The sequence below is a fragment of the Perca fluviatilis genome, chromosome 6, assembly GCF_010015445.1.
Source record: "Perca fluviatilis chromosome 6, GENO_Pfluv_1.0, whole genome shotgun sequence".
Lineage (NCBI taxonomy): Eukaryota > Metazoa > Chordata > Actinopteri > Perciformes > Percidae > Perca > Perca fluviatilis.
The window spans coordinates 9926711-9953411 of NC_053117.1; the positions used below are offsets into that span (position 1 = coordinate 9926711).

The window sequence follows — 26701 nt, forward strand, 5'->3', positions numbered from 1 at the left end:
CTTTGCAAGAAGGCAAATGACAACAAATGGCACTGGCATGAAAGCTATGTATAGTAATAGGCTACAATGACAAGCAATGGTCCACTGATTTGTACTGAGTGCTGTATTTTGTAGTCCACTGTGTTGATTGGAAGCGCTCATACACTTGTTTGCAAGTTGTTTTGTTTGAAGGCAAAATTTGCTTTTGTTGCATATTTTAAATGTTTTGGCACGGTTAGAGCCTTTTGCAAACAAAATGTGCCATTCTGACCATGAGTGCCTCTGTTTCGGCCTGTGTGTTAACAGTTTTGAAAATGTGGATTTTGAGTTAACTGCTGCATCAAAGCAATCAAGAAAAACTGTAATAGTCCTCTACAACCGGAACCCTTGTTTTTACTTAAACGTTCCCCCCGGAATGGTTATTTCGTAGTACATGCTAAAAGCTGTTAGTGAGAGGTAAAGTAGTATTCAACATGGCAGAGGTAAGCTAACGATGATGAACCTTATTTTTCGTACGTCAGTTGTATGTGAACAATTTCTTAATGTCACATTTGTTTTCTAGGAGTATGTCTGATTGAAAAAACAGGTAGAGGAAAGTTGGCCAGCGTTAGCCTGATAGCTCACTGGTCAGTCGGTAACGTTAACTTGACGGGTAACGTTAACGTAATGTTTACTAGGAACGTTAGTAACGTTAGTTGTATTATTGCTAACAAGCTAGGGTATTTATAAAACTCATATGCGCCATTGTCGGCAACGTGTTTAATTTAATTTAACCATGGATGTATTGAGAGAACTCTAACGAGGAGCGAAGCTGCGTAGTTAGCCGGTGTTTCGGTTTAACGAGAGGCCATGTTAACTGGCGACCGTCAGCCAAATGCGTCTGCTGTTGTCGTAGTGACGACAGCTGTTGAAAACGGGAAGAGAATACATAGCTGTCCAGCGTGAATGCCTTTTTGTTAAGTTGTCATTAAAATGTTAAAATATAACGACGTTCACGTTACCTCTGATTTATCTTTGGAGTCTTGTCTGAGAAAACTTGTCAGTCGCGTTTTTTTCAACGTGGTTTGCTGTTAAGAAAAACGGGAAGACAGCGTTGCTCTTCCTGTTAATGTCTATAATACGTTTTATTGAATACACCCATTAGTCTTCAGAGCTTGTTTAAGTAAACATGTCACGGAGAAAAATATTTAGCCCTTTTAAAAGTACAAAATAAATTAATAAACAACTTGGATTCGAACTCGTACCATGGTGGTAAAAGATCAACTACTCAGCAGCCTAACGCACCGCGCCATCACATTCAATGCATTGTTAGCTCATGGGCATGACATGATATGGACTCAAACGTCACACAGCGTCTCTTAAAATTAGGATGTAGCCAGATCAAGTTGTGATCGCACCACACCGCATGCAAATAACTGACAAGTTGCTCTTGCTCAGAAATTGTCTTTATTTTGTTTGATTTTCCACAAAATGCACATGTCTTGTATGTTTGTCCACGGTAAGCACATTGAAATAAACCTGAAACTCAAATGTCCATCTCTGATAAACCAAATAATGAATAAATAAACAAACACGATTTCACGGGATTCGAACTCGTGCCAATGTGGGTGGGAGGAAAAATAAGTGGCATCAGACCATCTCAGTGCACCACAGGATATACCACCATTCATGGTAAGTATAGGATTAAACTATATTATTCATCGTATCTTCAATACAGGAGGCAGTCAGATCAAGTTGTGACCACACTGTCCATGTACACAATACCATTTTGTTATTTTACTAGTTTCCAACACAAATAACAGCCATTTAAAACCAGATAATTGAAACCATAATATCACTGCAAATCAATAAAATGGTGATGTGGTAACACTTGCCTAAAGTTAAAAGACCCCACATCAGCTTTACAATAAAGAAATTTAAGGCAAAAATGCATAGAATAGAGTACAGTAAGGGATGTTAAATATTGTCCTATTTAGAACAGGCCAAAATGTAGACAGACTATATAAATGCTGAAATGTAGTAAAAAGTCAGTATACAGTTAGTGCAAAATGTGGTCTGGATAGTGATGTAAAACAGTAAATGTAAAATTGTATGACAACAAAGGTGGGGAGAACAGTTGAACATGCCAGGGCAGATGAATAGTGCAGAAGAGCGTAAACACATAGGAAAGCAGTGCAGGTGAGGATGTGCATTTGTGCAACTGTACAAAGGGGCATGGTAGAGATAATGGAATAAGGGTGTGCAAAACAGAGAATGAATGATTAGATTCAACTTTATTGTCATTGTGCAGAGTAAAAGTACAAAGACAGCAAAATGCAGTTAGCTTCCAACCAGAAGTGAAACAAAAAAAACAACATACAAATATAGACAGGTGTTGCATAGGCAGGACAAGAAATATATTGCAGTGTTATAAGAGCAGAATAAATATGGCTATGTAAGTTCAACAATGTGTGAACAACATGTACAGATATGTGCAAAGTAGTAGCAGTGACATTGTACTACTAGTAAGAATATAGATATATGCAGTGCATGGGGCAGAATATATAATAAGAAAAACAGAATAAATATGGATATAATGAGTGAACCATATTGACAGATATGTGCAGTGTGGTAACATAAGAGTAGTAAGAATGAGTGTATGTGCAGGATGAATAGTACAGTACTGATGGAGAACAGTTAGCACAGATGGAGAACAGTTAGCACGTACAGTGATTGGACAGGAGTGCAGTGTACTTTAAAGGCAGTTAGTGGGATAAGGGTTTTGAGTTTCAGGGCTTCTTGTAGTTCATTCCAGTCATTTGCCGCTGAGAACTGGAAGGAGTGGCAGCCAAAGGAGGTGTGGGCTTTAGGGGTGACCCAGGAGATGTAACAGTTTGAGCGCAGGCTGTGGGTGGGCAAAGCTATTGTGACCAGTGAGCTTAGGTACAGCGGGGCTTCCCTAGCAAGGACTTGTAATTGAGTTGGTATCAGTGAGTTAAGAGACGTGTCTAATGAGGGCCAGCCAACTGTAGGCTCGTTCGAGATGAGCCAGATCTGCGCAGAATCGATCACCGGCGATCGGCGCCCAATGCATGCCGGTTAGATTTGTGTCCGACTTGATCCCGACTTGCTCTGACGTCATGCACACGTGGGCAACGATAATCTCATGAGACCAAGGCGGCCGCAGTTCTGAGACGCAGGTAGCGCAGTTGCTTTTCACCGACTGCAAGAGCCAGGCGGACGCAGGTGGACCCAGGGCATGCTGGGAAACGCCGGCCTCTCAGCTGATCGAACAGCTGATTGGTTCAGAATCGACTCAACATGATGACGTTTTATATAAACTTTTTATTGATTTTCAATTGGAGGGATTTTAACTGCTATTTGTCTGATTTAAAGGCTTATTCTGTATAGAACACATGTGTGGCTGATAGTTATGTTTAGAAGTCAGAGAGACTAAATCTGTTCAGATTACGGATCACCTACAGTCTGTTGTTTATTAAAATCAGCAACAGATCACATGTAGAGAATTTTGACAGCTACTCTGTCATAATAAAACCAACTGGAGACTGTGTAGGAGCTGATATATGGGTCTGATAACATTTTATTAAATCGGAATCGGACCCGACCGGACCACAGTGTTTGTGTCACTTCCTGTTCAGCCTGAAGGCTGCTGGAGTCAGCTGGAAAACTGTCCGACTTGAGAGCGGACTTTTGTCCCCGCCCCCGGCTGCTGCCGCCTGCTCTCGTCTACTTTACAGGCGAGGCGCAGTTCATCTCGAACGAGCCTTTTAAGTAATTCATTAATTACTAAATAAAAACAAATTGTGAAACAAATTGAAAAGAAAGATTATTCTATTCCACCTACCAGAGGAATTATTCAATTACCTCTGTGTTTGCACACTCCTTCTCGCTGTCTCTTAATTTCACTCTCTTGTCTCATGCAACCAATACAATGCTTAACAAGCGAAAATGTTAAAATTCCAAAACTGTGCAAAGAAATTACTTCAGTGTCGCTGAGTGTAAGTATACTGTTATTTGAATGAATGAGGTAATGTACCACATGCTCGTGTCAGAGAGAGTTTGTTGTCTATTGTGTTTTATGACGTGCACAAGGAAAATGAAAAAAATCTGTCTGACTAAAAACTGTCTCTCTTGGTGATGTTAAACTATGAGTTTAGTGTGTGTGTTGTGTGTGTGTGTGTGTGTGTGTGTGTGTGTGTGTGTGTGTGTGTCACGCTAACATGGGATGTGAGAAAGCGAATTAAGCCAATTAATCAAGAGAGGTTGCAGTGGTGGGTGTTACAACAGCACCAAAGCCTTTAAGGCCTTTTTACAGTTGTGCGGAGGCTCTGCGCAGAACTTTCGTCGTAGCCTACGTAAGTGGCCTGGTGTTTATACTAAAGCAGTGATTGGTTAGTGTTCAGTTAAGCATTGTGGGGTGAGAGAGTGAGTCAACTCTCGAGTCATAGTGAGAGTAACAAAGTCTCTCCCCTGTGTTTTCTAGGGGTGGGGGAAAAAAATCGATACAGCATAGTATCGCGATATTTTTCGTGGCAATACTGTATCGATACACAGACGCCAAGTATCGATCTTTTATGATATATGTGTTGGTCAGTCTGTCTGCTGACAATCCCCATTTTGCAGGTATACAATTGAAGTGAGATGAACAAACAGAAATTTATCTTTTTAGATGAAACAAATGTTGACAAAATTGTCCTTTGGGGACATCATTTGAAACTGGGAAAAATTTGAAGTTGGAAAAAAGGTAATAAATTGCAATATATCGCAGAATATTGCAATATGTTTAAAATCGCAATAATATTGTATCGTGACATAAGTATCGTGATGATATCGCATCGTGAGGCCTCTGGTGATTCCCACCCCTAGTGTTTTCTGACCAGAGTGGGAAATCTGTAGCAGGAAAAGTTAACCCTCTCCTTGATTTATTGTTGTTTTTGGAGAAGGAGAACCAGGAAATGAGTCGGGAATTGCAACTACCAAGGCCACGTCAAGCGACGTGCTTTTTCGAAAGGTGCACGTCAGGCTGCGGCGTAGACACAGAGTGCTCTGCGGGGGTCTGCGTAGCTACGCCATCGATTTTACGCACAACCATAAAATGGCCTTTCAGTGACAGGTGTCAGGTCATGAGCATGCAGGACACAAAAATTCCTCATCCATATTGGGATGTCCTACACACAGCCAATGGAACCATCTGGCACATGATGTGCATTCAATCTAACACAATTATTAGATTTGTCTAAATAAAGAATGCACTATCCATGAAAATAACTTTAAAGGTTCCTACCCAATGGTCCACAGGTGCCTCTAAGGTGTCACTTTCCCCAGTGTTCATTTCTCCGCAACAGTGTTCATTGAGGTTGTCTAGTAAAAGATATTCCAATTTCACATAAATTACGTATAGGCAAATGTTTCAGGGAGGGTGATATACAATTACTTGAAGCTTACCAGAATCAGCCATCAGTCTCCTGGCAATCTCTTCCCTCATGATGTTGATGCCTGCCGCGTCAACATCAAATTCAATGCTGGCACCATTTAGGAGCAGCTCTGCTACCTGAAAATACAGGTACATTTTATTTGTGTCCTTTTATAAAAGGTTTTTAAAAAGCATACTGGGTACATAATCTTACTTTGCACACCAACACTCAACAGGATGTGAAATCTTGCTGACGGGGATGTGACACCGTGTCACACCTCCATCTCGACATATTGATGTTTTTTTTTTTGCATTAATGCCCTAAAGTAAAGAATTAATAAACTCATCCGAAACCTATTAACAAAAGACATGACAATAAAACCTGAATTAGCTTACTTTGTTGCATTCCTACAGTGTGTGACTTGTTTGGGAGTGACTCCAAATGGATCTACAAAAATAGACCTGCCCTCCTTTGGATACATGGCCTTTTACAGATAGGATACTTTAATGTACAAGATTCTCAGAGTTGTAAATATAATTAAATTGCACTGATTAGAGTGCACTTACTACGAGAGTCCAATGCCTGTCTTTGCAGACAGCCCCAATCAAAACGTCCCAATCGGTAACGTCAAGCTGCAAGTCATCATTAGTTTTAGATGTCATAATTGTACCAAACACCTTTTTAAAAGCAACTAACTGTTGATGATTATCCTTACCGTTCTCATCCCCTTTGATGTCCCATTCCAGATGGCTGTCATTTCAAAGGTGTCAATGACCTTGATATGCTTTTCTGTTATCCGTTGTGTCACCCACAACAGATAAGCATTGACAATCTACACAAACATTATTAATGTGAATATCAAAGAGTAAAAGTCTTACAGCAGCTACAATACAATACTTACCTCACTCTCCAATTCCTTCCCAGGAGCAAAGTTGTTAAAGTCAGCTGGAAAAAGCTTATAGGGGCCCAACTTGGCCAATAGAATCTCCCCTATTCCTGAACTGTGTCCGAGAACTGGAAATAGAGAACATGTCAGTCATTTAAAATAATAATATATAGCATTAGAATACTTGATTTCACATTACTGAATGTGATTTACCACTACTATGGAGAGGGGATGTGGCTGGTAGAGGGTCAGAGGAGTTGTTGGTAGGTGTTTGGGGTTGAGAGTTTGAGGGGAGATTTGTGGCAGAGCTGGAGTCGGTGTTTTGTGGTTGTGAAGAAGAGGGGCAGGCCAAAGGAGAGTTGCTAGCCTTCTTTAGCTTGGCAGGAATCCTGTCTTCCGGCTCTATAAAATGGGTCAGTTGGTCAATGTTGGCCACGGTTTCTATTGTTTGACCAACCAATTGGTCAAACAATATGCTTAATATGTTATTCTAAATGGACCCAGCATGTCGCTCTCCATTTTTCCTCCTTTCCTCTGTTGTTGTCGGATGTTTTGTTTGAGGACAAGATCTCCCACCTTTAAAATTGTTCTCAAAACCTTTCTCCAACTTGCGTTTTCTTATTCTTTCCTGACTCTTCAGGACATTTTCCTCCACTCTCTGGTACACCTTTTGCCGATGCTTGTTTCCCTCATCAAACACCTCCTCCCGAAGAATAAGTTCTTCCACTTTTTCTGTTGTCACCCAAGGTACCAACATACCACGTGGTGTTATATTCTGAACTATTTATCCAAGTATTTATGACCACTTGCTCCAAAACAACTTCCAGCAACGTACCTCATACTCTTCTGGCACCTCAGATGGGTATCTGGCCTCCCTTCCAAACAGTAGAAAATGAGGACTATACTGTGTGGTCAACTGTTTTTATGTCCTGAGTCCAAACATGACTGGCTGGAGGAACTGGTCCCATCGTGTTGCCGTGTTCCTGGCCAGTTTGTTGAGAGACCTGAAAATGTTTGCATTGAATAACATAACAGCAGGCATTTTAGGTCCCTAATTTAGTCCATAGTACTCATGCGGTGTAAATTGGCCAATTTAACAATGCACTGACCTCTGGATGGTGCCATTAAGCTTCTCAACCAAGCCATTTGTTTGAGGGTGGTATGGGGCACAGAAGCTCTGTTGAATGCCAAGAGCTTTACAGAGCCTGGCATTCACCTTAAATATTATTTTGCAGAAAAAGGGTCAGCATTTACATTATGGTTCAGTAAGAAATAAGCAAGGTTTGTCATGAGGGTTCACCTGGTTTTTGAACTCTGTCCCCTGGTCTGTAAGCAGTCTCTGAGGTACACCAAATTTGTATACAAAATCCAGAATACAATCGGTCACCTCCTCTGCTGATTTATTTTTCAGAGGATAGGCCTCTGCCCACTTTGTGAAATAATCAACCATTACAAAAATGTATTGATTACCACTCTCAGTTACAGTCAGCTTCATGAGGTCCATCCCCACCAATTCAAATGGCTGTGTTACCTAAAAGTTAAGAGTTGGATAATTAAACACCTGTACAGGAAGCTTATAAGCACGTTTAGCTGCATGGGATATACAGTACAGGCCAAAAGTTTGGACACACCTTCTCATTCAATGAGTTTCCTTTATTTTCATGACTACATACATTGTAGATTCTCACTGAAGACATCAAAACTATGAATGAACACATGTGGAATTATGTACTTAACAAAAAAGTGTGAAATAACTGAAAACATGTCTTATGTTCTAGTTTATTCAAAGTAGCCACCCTTTGCTCTGATTACTGCTTTGCACACTCTTGGCATTCTCTTGATGAGCTTAAATAGGTAGTCACGTGAAATGGTTTTCCAACAGTCTTGAAGGATTTCCCAGAGATGCTTAGCACTTGTTGGCCCTTTTGCCTTCACTCTGCGGTCCAGCTCACCCCAAACCATCTCTATTGGGTTCAGGTCCGGTGACTGTGGAGGCCAGGTCATCTGGTGCAGCACTCCATCACTCTCCTTCTTGGTCAAATAGCCCTTACACAACCTGGAGGTGTGTTTGGGGTCATTGTCCTGTTGAAAAATAAATGATGGTCCAACTAAACGCAAACCGGATGGGATGGCATGTCGCTGCAGGATGCTGTGGTAGCCATGCTGGTTCAGTATGCCTCCAATTTTGAATAAATTCCCAACAGTGTCACCAGCAAAGCACCCCCACACCATCACACCTCCATGCTTCACGGTAGGAACCAGGCATGTAGAATCCATCCGTTCACCTTTTCTGCGTCGCACAAAGACACGGCGGTTGGAACCAAAGATCTCAAATTTGGACTCATCAGACCAAAGCACAGATTTCCACTGGTCTAATGTCCATTCCTTGCGTTTCTTTCTCTTCTTGGTCTTCTGCTTGTTCCCTCTCCTTAGCAGTGGTTTCCTAGCAGCTACTTGACCATGAAGGCCTGATTCGCGCAGTCTCCTCTTAACAGTTGTTCTAGAGAGGTGTCTGCTGCTAGAACTCTGTGTGGCATTCATCTGGTCTCTAATCTGAGCTGCTGTTGCGATTTCTGAGGCTGGTGACTCGGATGAACTTATCCTCAGCAGCAGAGGTGACTCTTGGTCTTCCTTTCCTGGGGCGGTCCTCATGTGAGCCAGTTTCGTTGTAGCGCTTGATGGTTTTTACGACTGCACTTGGGGACACATTCAAAGTTTTCGCAATTTTCCGGACTGACTGACCTTCATTTGTTAAAGTAATGATGGCCACTCATTTCTCTTTACTTAGCTGATTGGTTCTTGCCATAATATGAATTCTAACAGTTATCCAATAGGGCTGTCGGCTGTGTATCAACCTGACTTCTGCACAACACAGCTGATGGTCCCAACCCCATTAATAAGGGAAACAATTCCACTAATTAACCCTGACAAGGCACACCTGTGAAGTGAAAACCATTTCAGGTGACTACCTCATGAAGCTCATTGAGAGAACTCCAAGGGTTTGCAACGCTATCAAAAAAGCAAAGGGTGGCTACTTTGAGGAATCTAAAATATAAGACATGTTTTCAGTTATTTCACACTTTTTTGTTAAGTACATAATTCCATATATGTTCATTCGTAGTTTTGATGCCTTCAGTGAAAATCTACAATGTAAATAGTCATGAAAATAAAAGGAACTCATTGAATGAGAAGGTGTATCCAAACTTTTGGCTTGTACTGTATATTGCACAAATAACCTCACCTCTATTGGGTTGTACTGTTTTTTTTCTTTTAGACTGGCATGCTTTGCCTGGCAATCAGGACATTGACCAATCTGAAGCCAAATAATATTCAAATCAATGTATATCATAGGCATTTGGTCAAGCAGAAACGGTAAGTAAAGGAAAAACATCACTTCTGTAAAAAAGGCCATAGTGACACTTGCTCTCTCTCCTGAGATGATCGACCAATTAGTGACGAGTCATCGCTGTGATCTCCTGCCAATTACTCACGCTCAGACAGGAGGAGACCGGAGATGTGACAGGAGATGTGGCTTATTGTCAGTTTGTGTTACTGAGCAATATGTTCCATTTATGTTAATTATTACTGAGAAACTAATGTAATTCTTTAAATTGTTTCTTGATATGCTGGTGGCTATAACATTTAATTTGGTAAATAATGTTCATAGTAAGTCAGATGCTTATTTATGTGCATTAATATTTGCCTATATTTCAGAACCACATCCAACTTCAAATGTAATGCTTCCTAGTTAACTTCATGTTCAAGTCACAAATAAATCTTCCTGGATCTCAAAGTCAGACATCTCTGGTTCAAGTTCTTACCAGCGGGCCAGCAGCCAGTTTTCAGTAGTTTTTACAACGTGTGTAGAATCCATTTAATTATTGCTTCAATTTGACAGATTGATTTGTTCAGTTGGCCTTAATGAAAATAAACGGAGGTCATTTTGGGTGACCCTTTTAACTTACCCATTTGCGGATATCAGCCTCCATTCCAGGCCAGTAGTACCTGCTGATAATTGCGTGCTGTGTCTTTTCAACCCCGCAATGTGACCCCAGGCTGCTGCTGTGCATTTCCACAAACATTTTGTCTGCTTCTGAGGCTGACAAGACAACTTTTGCAAGATGCTCCTGCTTGTCTTGCCGTCTCTGGCATATATAGCAAAGAACTCCACCTAACCAAAAAAATCATTGTGATTGAGGAAATATGACATTTGAACTAACCCTTAAGTACAAAATTCAAAGCTCTTCTGGTGTATCGCTGATGTTTAGTTAAACCCAAAGGGAATAAATTATGGACTCCAGAAGTTCTGGATCCATTTTTTTTTTTTTTTCCTTCCTTTTCTGTCTTTTTTAAACTAACTTTTCTCCCTACTTCCAACACTGTTGTAACTTCTGCAAAGCCTTATATAGGCCTACTCATGGTAGGCTAATGAGTCAATTGACTGCAAACTTGCTTGATGGGCTCACCTAATTTGCACCTGCGATTTACAGTTTTGTCAATTCTGTGGACAAAATCAGATGGCCAATAATCACAAAGAGGTGTGTTGTTTGGGTTAGCATATACTTCTGGCCTTATATTTTATGTTTTCTATAGCCTAACTGATTATCCATAATCTTGTGTAACAATTTCATATCCAACCTATAAATAAATAGTTTGTGATATTTTCACATTATTAAGTAGTCTATAACCTCAAGCTTGAAGCTACTAACATCAATAGCCTATATAATGAATCTTAATGTTAGTATCTTAAGGCTACTAACATAAATAGCCTTTAATGATAGTAGCTTAAGGCTACACAGTGTGGTCACAACTTGATCTGACTGCCTCCTGTATTGAAGATACGATGAATAACATAGTTTAATCCTATACTTACCATGAATGGTGGTATATCCTGTGGTGCACTGAGATGGTCTGATGCCACTTATTTTTCCTCCCACCCACATTGGCACGAGTTCGAATCCCGTGAAATCGTGTTTGTTTATTTATTCATTATTTGGTTTATCAGAGATGGACATTTGAGTTTCAGGTTTATTTCAATGTGCTTACCGTGGACAAACATACAAGACATGTGCATTTTGTGGAAAATCAAACAAAATAAAGACAATTTCTGAGCAAGAGCAACTTGTCAGTTATTTGCATGCGGTGTGGTGCGATCACAACTTGATCTGGCTACATCCTAATTTTAAGAGACGCTGTGTGACGTTTGAGTTAATATCATGTCATGCCCATGAGCTAACAATGCATTGAATGTGATGGCGCGGTGCGTTAGGCTGCTGACTGAGTAGTTGATCTTTTACCACCATGGTACGAGTTCGAATCCAAGTTGTTTATTAATTTATTTTGTACTTTTAAAAGGGCTAAATAGTTTTCTCCGTGACATGTGTTTACTTAAACAAGCTCTGAAGACTAATAGGTGTATTCAATAAAACGTATTATAGACATTAACAGGAAGAGCAACGCTGTTTTCCTGTTTTTCTTAACAGCAAACCACATTGGAAAAAAACGCGACTGACAAGTTTTCTCAGACAAGACTCCAAAGATAAATCGGAGGTAACGTGAACGTTGTTATATTTTAACATTTTAATGACAACTTAACAAAAAGGCATTCACGCTGGACAGCTACGTATTCTCTTCTCGTTTTCAACAGCCGGTGTTTCGGTTAGTTAGTTAGATTTGAGTATTTTGCAGTGTGCTGCATTTACAAATGTGTGCAGTGTGCTAAAATCTGCCAACATACTGGCTCCAGGGGAAGGAAATAGTAAGGCTTTGGGTACATTTTGGGTAGCTACATCTTCAACAATTTGCCTCCTGACAGCGTAAAGATGGAAACACTAGTGAGTGACAGTCGTGTGCTGCAATGATCTTCTGATGGTAACGTCTTATGAACAGCAGACATTATTAATTAAATTCAAATTTTCATTAGTATCAAATCATAACAGTAGTTATCTCGAGACACTTTACAGATGGAGTAGGTCTAGACCACATTCTATAATTTACAAAGATCCAACAATTCCAGTAATTCCCTCAAGAGCAAGCATTTAATGCAACGTGTCATAGTAGGAAAGGTGTTTATGACAATGGCTCTGTTCTATGTCTGCTCTGTCCCAGTAGTCATGGCAGTGTTAAGCGTGAATTATACTGGCCGTGCAAAAGTGACGTTTATACCTGCGCGCGATATTACGAATCACGAGTCATTACGAGTCATTGGCCACGCCAAGACCCGCCTTACGAAGCAGCTCGATTGGTTGGGGTTAGGCATTTCACCTCGAGTGGCTAAGGTTAGGATAGCCGATTGGTTATCATGGACGCCTGGCCAATAAAGGCTATTGAAGGGCGGGTCTTGGCGTGGCCATAGTGGGATTCGTAATATCGCTACCCGCGCTGGTGGTCGCGACACTAGTTGCACTCTTCTCCTGAACAGAGGTGGCGCTAATGCGGAAAGGCTACTGACTTTGCTCTTTCTCCGGACTAGAAAAAGATAAACAATGGCAGAACTGGCAGCAGCATTGACGTCAATGCTTCGATTTGATTCAATGACCTACTTGGTCGGATCAAGCCTTTCACTCAAGCCATAAAAGAACTCATCTTAACCCAGTAAGTTTACAAAAGAGACTTGCAGTCACTCTGAGAGTCCTGGCATCCGGTTGCCCAGGAGCTCGTTCATGCTTCCTGTTTCCGCTTTGTCGCGTGCTGCAGAAAAAAGAGTGGTGCGCGACCTCGGCTGGTTGGGAAAGGCCAGTATAATTCACACTTTAAGGCCTCTTTACAGTCGCCGTTCCCGACCTGTTGCGCTACAATGTGACGTCAAAATGACGTAGATCTCGCTGGCGCGCCAGGATTTAAAGTGTGCGACCAGAGGTCGTTCACCTCTCTATTTTTTTTCAGCGGTGCACGACAAAGTGGAAACAGGAAGCATGGATGAGTTTGAGTTCAAGCTTTCCGATCATGTGCGCCAATAGCAACTGCATTCTGACTGGTACAAGATGCCAGGACTAGAGTGACTGCAAGTCTCTCCTGTAAACTTACTGGGTTAAGAGGAGTTCTTTCATGGTGAATGAAAGGCTTGATCTGACGAAGTAGGTCATCGAGTTGTTGTGCAGCCGTTCTGAAGTATTAAAAGTGCTTATCTTTGTCTATCATCCTCATTTGTTTCACGAGGATATTGAACTCACCATATTTATGTCTGCCGTTATTCAAAGGATGAACATTCCACCTTCTTTTTCTTCGTTTCTTTGCAAGCAGGCTCAAAAGCAGCTGTTCTTCCTCATCCATTGACACCAATATCCTCTTAGCCACTGATGTCAATGCTGCTGCCAGTTCTGCCATTGTTTACCTTTTTCTTCTTCTTCTAGTCCGTAGAAATGGGAAAGTCTGTAGCCTTTCCTCAGTTGTGACACCTCTGTTCAGGAGAAGACTGCAACTAGTATAAGTATAAACAGTTACGGCGCTCCCATGATGTCATACTGTCGCGCGACTGGTCGGGAATGGTGTGTATAATGAATGCTTTACACTGGGAACACACCGCCCGCGTAGCATAAATAAGTGCCTAATCGTGCGCCTGGCCTTTCACAATGGACGCGTATTTCTACGCGCTGGTCACAAAGCGATCATTCTCTCTATCTCCCTCCCTCCCTCCCTCCCTCTTACTGTTCTAAGACCCTACAATATCAGTTATTGCTATCTACCACTGAGAACCTTGGGTACAAATGCAAGTGCATTGTGCTAGTGTTTGGTAGTCATGTACATTTTTTGCATTGCGGGGCTAGCTAAAACAGGGGCCAAAAAGTTGTCAAAGTACCGTTCAATCTCAACAACTATAGGAAGCATGTTTATTTGGAAAAGGCGATGTTTCCTGTACCCTTAGAATTGTATAATTCATAACAATGTGCTAATCTGTTTTAATAATCTGTTGGAGCATTCAGGAAATTTGATTCCTAATGAAATTTGACTTGTAATGGGGAGTCTAATAAAGTGTGCGTGTGCGTGTTTGCGCGAGTCTGGCTGTGAGAAGATAAAACAATCAAAATCACCATAAACCAGGCTGTTTTATTTTGAAATGTGTTTATTTTGTTATAATATCCTTGTTGCACTGTGGTCTTCCAGTATGTGACTACCGGCTTAACACATACGCTCGCGTAAAAAATAGAGATGCCGAAACTATCGCTGCAGCGCGCGGGCCTACGCCGGACAGATTGGATAACATGGAAGCCGAAATAAAAATAGCTGCGCTACGCTGCTATATGCTTACACCTGTGATGTGTTCCCGGTGTTACTGTGATTCAACATGCGCAATACCAGGACCCTGAAACTGAGCCAGTTAAATGGAATTTAGCCATCATTTGTTTTATTATTTAAAAAACATTTCTCAGTCTATTCACTCATGAATAGACAGACTCTAGAGGGTTATCAATGTACGATCCTGTACTGTAATCTTATATTTTTCTTTTTTTCACAGACCCACAGCTTGCAGGACATGAGGCAACAGGCAGCCGTTGCTGCCAAAGTCTTCATTCAGAGAGATTATACCAAAGGCACTGTGTGCCAGTTCCAAACCAAGTTCCCCTCTGAGCTGGAGACCCGGGTAGGATACACCTCTTCACTGTTCTGTTCAGAATGACTTGTTCAATCAAAGTAACACATTGAATTGGTAAAATGATGACTTAATGTTTCCATGACATCCATAAGACACTCCCTTGTTTGTGGACACTGGTGTTCAGACTGGTTTAAGGATTACCCTGGGTAGGACTAGGCAATAATGCCAACAATTTTTATTTTTTAAATGCAGCAAGATTACAACATGATTAAAACATTATTTATTAGGTCTTCGTGTGAAAGTTAAGAAAGAATAATAGAAGACTTGCACCACCTGCAGATTGTCATTGTTATGCATATTCATAGAAAACCAGCCCGGTCTCATGCAGTTCGTGATATGGTCACGTTATTGAAGCTATTAAGTCGTGGACAGGACACGATAATGTTGGGTTTTTTTGTGTGGTGATTACGAATTTTAAAGCAATGTATTTCAATGGGAAGCATATTTCGTGATCACAGAACAATGACGGAAGCGAGTAGTATTGATAAGGCGTAAGTCTGCGCAGGGAGGTTGGTCGGGGTGGTGGATGGGTCAAACAACACAGCCAGACTTTCACCCCGGAGACCGGGGATCGCGTCCCGTGTATTGCAGTTCCTTTCCTCGTTATTCTCTTCCTAACCACTACCGCCCCATTGTTGTGGCGTTTCATTTCCCTGTTGTTGTGTGCCCCTGCGCCTGGGGATCACGTCCCGCGAGTGGCGGCCCGTCCCGTTGTTGTGGCCGGCGTGTGGTGTTTTGTTTCCCCGTTGATGTGTGCACCTTGGGATGCGCCCGGGGATCGCGTCCCGCACGTGGCGGTCCGTCCTGTTGTTGTAGCCGGCGTGTGGCGCCTCATTTCCCCGTTGTTGCGTCCCCCAGAGCAGGTTAAAAAATCGTGACCTGTACACGTTCAAAATTTGCGACGTATACACAAAATAAACGTCAAAATCGTGACCTGTACACCAATCAATAAATCAAAATAACGTGACTATTTCACAACCTGGCGTGAGACCGGGTTGTAGAAAACAGGTCATCCTTAACAGCTATTGACTGTCAGTCCCACATGCTTCTATTAAGGATACTATAGCATGGAGATTTACTTTGGTAACCAGTTTCAGCACAGAGAGCAGAAAAGTCTGCACACTACAGGGCTGTACGTTAGCTTCTTTTTGCACATAGCAATAGTGTTAGAGGTTGGAAGTTTTGTAGCACAGGCCACAAAAAATGTATATAGTATAGAAGTATCAAGTAAGTCCACTGTAGTTTGAGACTATGCAAATTCTGTGTTGCGGGGCATGGAGCATACGAAAATACTGTTTAAATAGTCATTTTCAATGACCTTTTCACAGTAATTTAGTACTCTTATGTGTTAATGTGTATTTATTCATGTATTTTTTTTTTTATTAATGCAAATAGCATGGACGCGGGAAGTAGGGGTGCTGAGGGGGCTGCAGCGCCTCCTAAAACCAGATAATATAAAATCCATCCATTTTTTTTCCCCCTTTCTCACAGGCAATATGTGTAGTACACAGGTATTTGTGGTGGGAAAGAGGATTTTCTTAGTTTTGTCGACTGATACTGGTTTTTCAATGCCGATACGATTATTAGTAGCTAATGAAACGGATAACCAATGTGCATTTACAGTAAAAATTAAGATCTTGAATGTTACAAACTCCAACGTAAAACTTAGTTTAAATGCATTAAGCAATTAATGAGTTTGAAACTTTCATCATAAGACACTAGGGGTGTAAGAAAAAATCGATACACTTGAATATCGCAATATTTTATTTTGCAATACTGTTTGATTTTCAAAAAGGCAATATCGTTTTTTTTGTTTTTTTTTTATGTTAAAAAATATGCATGTAAGACAGTGGTTCCCGTTTATGTTGTTTAAACCCCCTACCGCTAGATGGCTATGCTGAGACGCACCACTAGTGTCCTTGCCTAGCAATGCCTGACTTTTTGCTAGTAGCTAAGGCCACGTACACACGTACCAAAACGATCTTTTTTTTTTACCCGTCTTCCCTGGATTCGTTTCAAGAATAGTTGCGTCCAAACGAATCCATTTGTAAATGACTCAACACGCTACTTCATATGCCAGGCCTATAGGCGGCGCTGTTTCTGATACAGAAATTCACCAAAAACGGAGAAGAAGAGCATTGTAACGTAATATAACGTTCTCTTAATACATCCGTGGACTATAATAACTTTCACCACTGCTCATTTTATAAAGGCCGCCGCAAGAAAACGTGTCTTTGTTTACATTGTATAATGTGCTATTGGATTGCTTTTTATTTTGCATGATTGCAGCGCGCTAGCAGTGAGCTAACGTTAGCTAGCTCTAACATCGGCAGTCAAACAAACATTAATGATCCAATGTCTTTTTGATAATCTATACGTTTTTCTTGCAGTGGCCTTTTTACAATAAGCAGTGGTAAAAGTTACTATAATCCGTTCAAGGAGTTGATAAGCAGACAGATTAGCTAGCTAGTTGATAAATTGTCTACTTCCACTTTATAAACAGCCATAGCAGCTAACGTTAACGTTACGTCGCTGATAGAGCATCCGCTACTTTAGCGATGTTTAACGTTGGCTACATAACGTTAGCCATATATCTTGTGTAGAATCCGGAGGGAAGTGTCAGGGAGCAGAGACAAAGTATTTAGATGAAGTGAGCTGGTTTGACCATGGAGATGGGACATGCTCGCTTAGCTTCACCGCAGTTGTGTGTGTCAGTGGCCACGGGTAAGAGAGGGTGTAAAAGAGGGGTGTGGCGATGACATCATCGATACAGGGTCGTATTCGTATTCACCGTCCAAACGAGAGCCGTTTTTTTTTTTTACCCTGAGACCAGGTTTCAAAAAAGTGTATTTTCAGGCAGTGCGTTTACAGGATTCGTTTGGACAGTCGACCCAAACGATGCAAAACGTGCGTTTGCACAAAAAAACCGTGGACGGCCCCTAACAATGTAGCTATGGTTGAACTTTGGCCTACTTTAGCATATAAAAATGAGCTCATTAAGAACCTGAACCACAATCCCAAACTGGCAGTTTGATTTTCTGTGTACTGAATTGTTTACCTAAAGTAATCTTCTTTGACTTTTATGAACATAATGTCTTTTTTTTAAATATTAGTTTTTCTAAAATTATACTTTAAAAAAATCCCAATATATATCGCCTTACGCACAGTATCAAAATATATTGCAATATATTGAATCGTGACCCATGTATCGCCACATTCTTGCCAATACACAGCCCTATAAGACACAGTAAATCAAGTAAACATAAACAATCAAGGCTGCTGTCCCTGGTGTTGTTTAATAGAAATACTCTCATACTGCACTTTGTTTGTCTTTATTTGCATCCATCTGCTGTGAGTTTTTTTTTTTTGAGAGAGAAAATAAAGTGAGGCTGTAGTCATTATGTTAACTCACAACTAGCTTCATTTATTATATGCAAAACACGAGTGGCCAGAGAGCTATCCCTTACAAGACCTTGAATTATCCTCACAAGCCATTGGTAGGGTTGGGTACCATTTGGATTTTTACGATTCCGATGCCGAACCGGTACTTTTAAAACGATTCCGATTCCTAAACCATTCCTAAACCGATTCTTGAAAAACTGAAAAATGACATAAAAGAAAGGCTTTTTATGGAGTTTTTTTTTGTATTGAAAATTATTTAAATTTAACAATGTATTAACGTTTTAAAGTACTTAAATATATAATAAGTAAACCTAAGTCACCTAACACACAACTACAATAATTTAACAAATAACAGTTACACTATTAACAAGTAACAACAAAATAAATGTTGAGTTGGTATGCCAACCAGCTTCAAACTTTAGCAGTTCTTTTGCAGAAAAATGACCATATTTGCCTTCTCTGGCAAGATACTACACCTCTCCTGACTTATGGCATGTAGGCCTACTGCATAGGAGAAAACTCTCTCAGACGGTGTCCAAGAGGTCTGTACACACCCAGGTATGAGTTTGAAAGGGCAGACAATTTGGGGCGGCTGTCTCGCCTCCCCCACCACCAGGCTACAGGGTCTTGTCTTGAACGATGGACTAGCAGAGTAAGTGTAATGTTTACTAGCGATCACGTGCAGTCAGTGAATTGTTAATATGCTTTTACGTCCGTTTTGGTGAGCCCAGAGGGAAAATATGCCATTTTAAAAGTAGCCTACATATACGGTAGCTAGCTAACGGTAGACTACAGAGAAAGTGTGATATTTTTACGTCCGTTTCAGAGCGTGTACAAAAAGCCGTCTATCAGCTGTGATAGTAGAGTGCATGTCGGGGGAATAGCGCGGACACGCGCTTCACACCGCGAGCGGGCACGTGCGCCACTCGGCAGAAAAGGGAGAAAGAAAAAAAGAAGCTGCCGCTGTCCGGAGCGACAGAGGGAAAATATTTCAGTCAGAACCGAAATGAGGAACCGAAATTCGCGTTCTAATCCGGTCCGAATACTACCGTTTGCGTAGGAACCGGTACCATAGTGGAACCGGGTTTCGGTACCCAACCCTAGCCATTGGTGAGTTTAAGTTATTTAAATGAAAGATTAACAACATGTGAGAGGATGTAAATCTGTTATTCAAAAAGAAAAACTAGGCTACATGGATAAACTAGATGGATAATTACAACAGCAATAAAGGTGAGTGTTTTTCTCTGAAAACTTTCTACAGTCCATGTAGCCTATTAATTAGTAATACAAGTGCTCAGATTCTTTTTTTTATTATTAGCAAGCCACAGTGTAGAAATACTTTGATACAAGTATATGTCTTGCATTAAAAATCTTAAATTAATGTTATGCAACAAACAAAAATTAGTACTTTTAACATGTCCATTTCAAAATAATATACAACTACTGATGCATTAATGCATTCAAAACTTGCAGCTTTTAAAGGTGGAAAGTGTAAGCTAAATCATCATAGGCCTACCCTTTCAGGTTTTTTTCTCTAGTCATCTGGCTATAGGCCTACTGAACCAGCAAATGGATTTATGGATGTTTGATAAGGCCTTTTTTAAATTAGCTGTGAGACTCAAAGTTATTGTCGGCTAACGTTGCATAAAACATGTAAAAAAAATATGCATGGTAATGTTCCATTTGCAGGGTGGAATTTTAAAAAAGTCCCTGTTGCACTGGAACCAATGTTATTTAAAGATTAAACATTTACCTATCGCTCCACATTCATAAGCTCCAAATCTCTTTCTCTCCCTGACCCTGTCTTTCACTGGTTGAAGCCTGAAAATATTGTAAACAATTTAATAACATAACTAATTACACTGGTCGGAATGTTGAGCTCTGTTTCAGACTGATACCTCCGGTTCAGGCTGGTCCTCATCCTCAACATGTGCCTTTTTCTCATCTGGATTGAAGCAGCAAACATTCAGTGTAAGAGTAAAAAATGACAGAACATTATTTATAATACGTTTATTTGATTCACAGCTGCTATATAGTGTTTTGACCTTGACAACCCAACTGTATTTTACTGCAAACTTGCGACTAGTTAACTTTCTAAAGCAGGCGCAATTGCTTGTTCGCTAAGAGTCGGGTCGGTGATTGTGTAAAGGTGTTAACGAGGTAGATGCCAACCTTTGGTGAACTTCTGAATTTCACCAGCAGTCTTCTCTCCTTGATGGATACAGACGCTGTGAGCACAGTGGGCTCGATGGTGTTTTCAGCCTCCAACGTCGCCTTACGGGCAGCTAACCCTCACCTAAAACCTGCCTTAAACATAACCATTGCCGCGCTGCTTGGACGGTGACTTTGGGGCTAAATACACCAAACACCGCTGTGTGTGTGTGTGTGTGCGCGTGTGTGTGTGTGTGTGTGTGTGTGGCAATTGACAGAGAGATGGAGGAGAGCAGGGAAAGGAAATGCAGATGAACGTGTTTTAAATGGCGTTTAAAAAAACATAACTAAACGCAATGGATAGATAGATCAGAAGGGAAACAGGCCGGCTGGCAACAGTAGTAAACACATCCACGTTAAACACTGACATGCTGCGAAACATTTATCTACTCTAATAATTAACATGATGTTCATCTCCAAATCAAAATGACTGTCTGCCTGTAACACTGTTAAGAACACTCTTTCCATGAAGCTGTTTTTTAGCGTTGACAAAAGTCATGTTTTTCCACACTTCTCCAGCAAAATGTTCTTCTTTTCCCAGTGTGGTGTCTAGAGGTTTGAATCTTCACTGATCTTTCCATTCGATTACGATTATCAGGTCTTCGATTTGATATCACGATGCTTCAAAATACATTCTTCTATTAAAGCCATATAGGATATTTGACTTGACAAACTTGCATTGTCAAGTGCAATGCCCAAGCTGCAATACGTAACTTCAGACTGGAATGATGAAGTGTTTGGGTTCATTTCTTTAAGGTAGCTACCACGAAGGTTTACCTATTTTGGATTAGTCATATACCACCCTACTTTTAACCAGCCAATCTATTGTGCTGTATTGGAATAACTGACCCCAGACAACTCTTTAACAAAAAAGGTATTGTTTACTGAACAATAACTTAAATGTATAAGTAACATTTAGCCATTAGATTGAATAACAAAAAAAAAATAACACAAATCACACCCTTCAAATTTGCTAACTGCAATATTTCTTCAAATGATACCCCTTTACCCGTTTCTCTATCAGTTTCCACTTAAAACACTCCAGCTACACAAAATGATTCCTCCTTAAAGCATTTCAATGTAAAACTTACTCAAACCCTATTAAACCACTGTGGACGTGCAGCAGCCAGCAGGACGTTATCTTCAGTGAAGCAAACGCACAGAAATCCAAGTCCAAGAAACACCGCTCAAACACGAAAACCAGTCACCAGCAACGGCAAAGTCCTCTTCAGCAGGGAAACGCGCTGACGTCCTCTCCGGTCCAAAATCAGCATCCTCCGAACCAGCAACTCTCCACCGTTAGCCCCAACTTTAGCTAGTCCGTTAGCTCCAACTTTAGCCAGGCACACTAGCACAACGTTTGTTCTAAACCACTGCTGTCAGACAGGAAAAGTGCCGTAGTGTAGCTACACCTCTTCAGCTTCGTTATTCCACTTAAATCGTTTCCAAGCTAACTAGCGTCTCTCGATGTTTCTCGGTGTTTTCTGTCCTCCTCTCGATTTGAGATCCTCTCCACTCTGCTGTGTGTTGTGTGTGTGTGTGTGTGTGTGTGTGTGTGTGTGTGTGTGTGTGTGTGTGTGTGTGTGTGTGTGTGTGTGTGTGTGTGTGAGAGAGAGAGACGGGTTGGCTAGGCTACTGAGAATGTTATTTTTCATTTGAATGTTCATGCAGCGGCCGGAAAATTAACAAGCAAGTGATGCATTTTACAAAGTCTACAGACTACCACCATGTGTTGTTGAACTTGTGAGGAATCCATACTTGTGCTGTTACTGCCGGAGGCAGCTGGTTATTTCTAGATATCTACGCGTGACGCGTCGGCGCAAATTATTTGACGCATTTATGTAATCGAATCATCCCAGCCCTAAAATAAACAAAATATTGCATACACTTTCGATATAATATTGCGCAACGTGATGTCACGATACAATATTGAGTCGATAACAACAATGTCCGTTGCGTTAGCCATCCCCATTTTATCAGTCTGGATTTGGAAGTCCCACAGGATCTTAGCTCTGTCATTCTCGGCCACCTTTGGAGCCAATATTACGATTTAAAATGCTATTTATTTATTTTTTAAGCTCAATATCTGCTGTATTATTTAACAAAGACAAACACATGATTGTATGACTAACACAATATTAGTTGGATTCAACAAACTGTCATTTTGTTGTTGTATTGATTAAATTAGGTGATGCATGAAATATGAATTTTTTATATAAATAAATAAATAAAATAAAATCACAGTGACTGATTTCTTGAACGTCCAGCCTTGTAATACAATGACATGTAATAATTACAATGACAACATAAAGCACTGACAAATAAGCCTGGTGTAAACTTAAGAAATTGTACTTAACTAAAGCGCAGATTGCAGAAAATCACTTTTTAAACACTGTGTCTTTAAATATGTATATGTGCACAACGAGTATGGCAGTGACAGCCGTAGTGATCCTACGGCTTGACCATGTCAGTTTAGCAGCGAAAAAAAAAGTCATTTTTTCAGCTCCACTGTGACTGTTTACAGTTTTTGTGTAATGTTAGCTTCGGTATGGCGACCTGGCTAAGATATGTGCGGAGGGCATGTTGTACCGCTTATCCAGTGTATTTATCAAAGCCGTCAGCCCAGGCTTGGTCACAGTACTGAGGTGCATCCTTTCTTTCGTGACAAACTTTTATTGCTTGAGTAATTTCCACGTTCTGTTACTGAAGTATGTTCATATGGAGTTGCGCGGTCAGTGATCCCTGTCGGGTGGCTTTCTAAAGCTGGTGTTTGGCTTTTTAGCCATGCAACTATTGTACATGGCTTTGTGGTGTTTTTTTAAGTGGTGATACAGGTTAGTGGTGTTGCCCCGTGAGGTAGCAACATTAGCAAGGCACGTTTTGCACAATACGTGACGGTTTGCAGCAACTTCCTCTGCAGACAGTTTTACTCTTGCGTGTCATGTGACCAGGGTGCAATCGCAGCCTCTGCGATTAGAAAATCTTATTTTAACACATCAAAATTTAATTGCAAATGCAATTAATCGTTCAGCTCTAGTCTGCACCAGCCGAAGCTGGCTTTAAACTCTCTGGCGATTTCCAAGACTTCCACTTGAATGACTGCTCGAGTGATGGGCAGTCCCTCATTTCATTTTTCAATCACATATTCACATACCCTCCGGTCAATTTCACGGAAGCAGCCAGTTTGGGGACCACGTTATGCTTTTCTTGACTGTTGGAGTTTTTAAGTTTTTTGGGCTCACCCTCTCCCCACATTACATTCTGTGACACCATATTTCTTTGCTGCTTGGCAGGTATTTGACGACTTTGCTGCGTTTATCACCATCTTAAAGTTTGCATCAGGACTTCATCTCATTTGTTTGCTATCTTTGCCTACTATTGAGCTGCTTTGTTCGGGACGGTGACCGTTTCTCTGCGTCATTCACCCCCCTGGCACTGTTGGGAGTTTTGATTGATGGCTCTGGTCATGAGGGGCACATTCAGGTTACTGATGTTTGCCCCCACCAGCTGTTGTGGATGTATACTGGTGTTTAAAAAGTCTAGACCCTGAATATAGGACAACCTCTCTTTTTCAGATATATTCATAGAAAAAAAAAAAAACTTATATTTGGGTCAATACGGTATATTTCTATCTCACCTCTCATTGAAAATGAATAATGAGGTGTGTCAATTGCACCCTGTCTGAAAAGACCTTAAGCCAACTACCACTAATGTTTTTATCGATTATTTCTTTTGATTAGTCCATTAGAATGTTTTGGTATAGCGCTGATTAGATCAGCCCCAAGTAACTGAATTAATTCCAATAAGTAACAAGTATCATGTTCAATTTCTCACTCCTCTAGCAAACCACATTTAATGAGAAAACGGTTCAGAATTAAGCTAGTTACAGTCCATGTTGTAGAGATGTCGGCATCTCTCAATACATCGTATTTGTTAGCTTGTGAATCTTGAGTGTTCCAATATGGCAGACCTGCAGATGCACATTGAATAGCAAACAAGGTATCTTATCTTATCATACTAAATCAACGTAAACTTGGTGCCAAAAGTGAACAACAATGTCCACAACTTCTCCAGATGAACCCTGCTGGACTTTGTTCTTATTTGAACCACGGTGGAAGTGGGTTAAAAGAAGGCACCGGTAATGATGTGAAGGAGGAAGAGCAGGCCACTGAGACCGAACAGCCTCCAAGCCACATTAAAGACAGTGCCAGCCAACAGTTCAGAGTTCTAAGGACAGAAAGCTTCAGTTTTAAAATGCATGCACCACAAAAGAGAAGCTTCACAACACTCACTCACAACCACTCACTGGTGGTTTATTGGCACTTCCCTCTCGATTGGGTGGTCTCCCATGTTTTCCGGTAGGATTCAGTTTACACACACACGCATACATACATAGTCACACTGAACTGCTAGACCAATGAAGAATATGTCCCCTCTGGGACGTAAAGGCTTATCCAAAGTTCTTCCCACATATGTATTTTATTTATTTTTATTTTTTTCCTGTAATCCCAGTTTATGAAATATGCAGTATAATGCCAAACTGTTTAGTGGCTTCCATTTTTAAGAGTAATTTGTCATTTGTGAGGATCTTTGCAGAATCCTAATGTTAAAAAAAAGCCTCAAGTTCCTTTCAGCCAACATTTTTTACCCACGTGTTGATTTTGCCATGCAGTTCAGATCTTCATTTGCAGAGGTTTGCACGCTATAACATCACATTCTTGCAGATAATTATCCTAGGCTGTGGGCTTTATTATTTTTGGTACCACTTTCCTGTTTTAATGCTTTTGGAGAATTATACCATTATAACTGGAATAGCACTCAGTGTTGTAAATGTATTTGGCAGCTAGATTGCCAAATTATTCAGAGAGTTTTATTAATTGGGAACTGTCAGTGCTCACAGACCTGTGTCTTGTATGTATTTCCTCTGTTCACATATTTTGTGACAATTATAGTTAAGAGAATATCCTCTTCTGCACTTGAATTTGTAAGCCATGTTCAGCCTTGCACTCTTGCACATTTTTGGAATGCATATATGGCTGCATCAGACATAATGGAAAGACGCTCAGGCAGAGAAATGTGGTTTGAATTGCAACCTCTGAATTGAAAAATTAGAAGGAGAACAAAGGCTCTCAATGGCGGTAATCAAACACGCCTAAGACCACTGATGTGTTGGAGCTTGTTGTTGCATTCCTCGGGCACAAAGGAGCAGAACATTGGAGGGTTTCCAGAAGCTCAGGAGGCCCCTGGCTGGCTTCTCATCTGGTCTGGAGGCTCCTTTTTTTCCTCCCCATCATAGAGAGATCACCAGATCCATTCTGGACTCCAGCATGGGACTAGTGTCGACACCCCAGTCAAGGCAGCCTTTGAGTCCAGCAGTTCTCCACTCTTCACCAGTCTTCCCTTCAGAAAGCCTTCATTTTAGGAATTCTTGAGAAACACAATTTTGATTATCAGCCATTCTGGGTTACAGTTTGTATTCCAGAAGCTGTCTGCAGTGTACAGAACAGCTGAGATATGTCTTTATCTTTTTCAAATTGTGCCTATGCCATTGGAGAAGGAGAAACCATCAAGAATCCTGCCTGGATTTCCACTGTGTGTGTCCTGCTTTCAGTGCATTTGTCCTGTTATTAACCAAAAACATTCACAGAGCATTTGGCCAAGGCATCCTAATAATTTCATGAGGTGTTTTCAATGTGGGAAGGTGGCCCAGCAATCCCTTGATGTATAACCAGTCCAAGAAAATACAGCCCCTCATTTATCTAGAGATGGAAAAAAATGGGATCAAACGATAATATATCCCAACAGAGACAGAAAGCTCTCGCACACATCTGTCCAAATCTACACTTGGCTCCGTGCATGGTCTAATTATCTTTTTTTCTTTCCATGGCAGATTGACAAGCAGCAGTTTGAGGAGACGGTGCAGACACTGAATAACCTGTACGCTGAAGCGGAGAAACTGGGAAGCCAGTCATATATTGAAGGCTGTCTGGCCTGCCTCACAGCCTACACCATCTTCCTGTGTATGGAGACTCACTATGAGAAGGTGGGAGACATTTCACCTGCATATATGCATACAGTAAAAATGAATAGGGCTGCATATTGAGGTAACCTTGCTCCTTATGACCTCATAAGGAGCAAGATTCCAGATCGGCCCATCTGAGCTTTCATTTTCTCAAAGGCAGAGCAGGATACCCAGGGCTCGGTTTACACCTATCA

General features: G+C 40.9%; 1 protein-coding gene across 6 annotated transcripts in view; it reads left to right on the top strand.

Moving 5' to 3' along the window:
- The first annotated feature begins 338 nt into the window (after positions 1-338).
- The window catches only part of LOC120560959 (golgin subfamily A member 7-like), a 54006-nt gene continuing 27643 nt past the window's right edge, over positions 339-26701 (top strand). For all 6 annotated transcript variants that reach the window (XR_005639542.1, XR_005639543.1, XM_039803877.1 and 3 more), the window contains exons 1-3: positions 339-461; positions 14735-14860; positions 26376-26528. Coding sequence is in view for 4 of the 6 variants with exons in the window: in XM_039803877.1 (XP_039659811.1) it covers positions 453-461; positions 14735-14860; positions 26376-26528 (288 nt within the window). In the remaining 2 variants the exon portion in view is untranslated. The remainder of the gene's footprint in view (positions 462-14734; positions 14861-26375; positions 26529-26701) is intronic.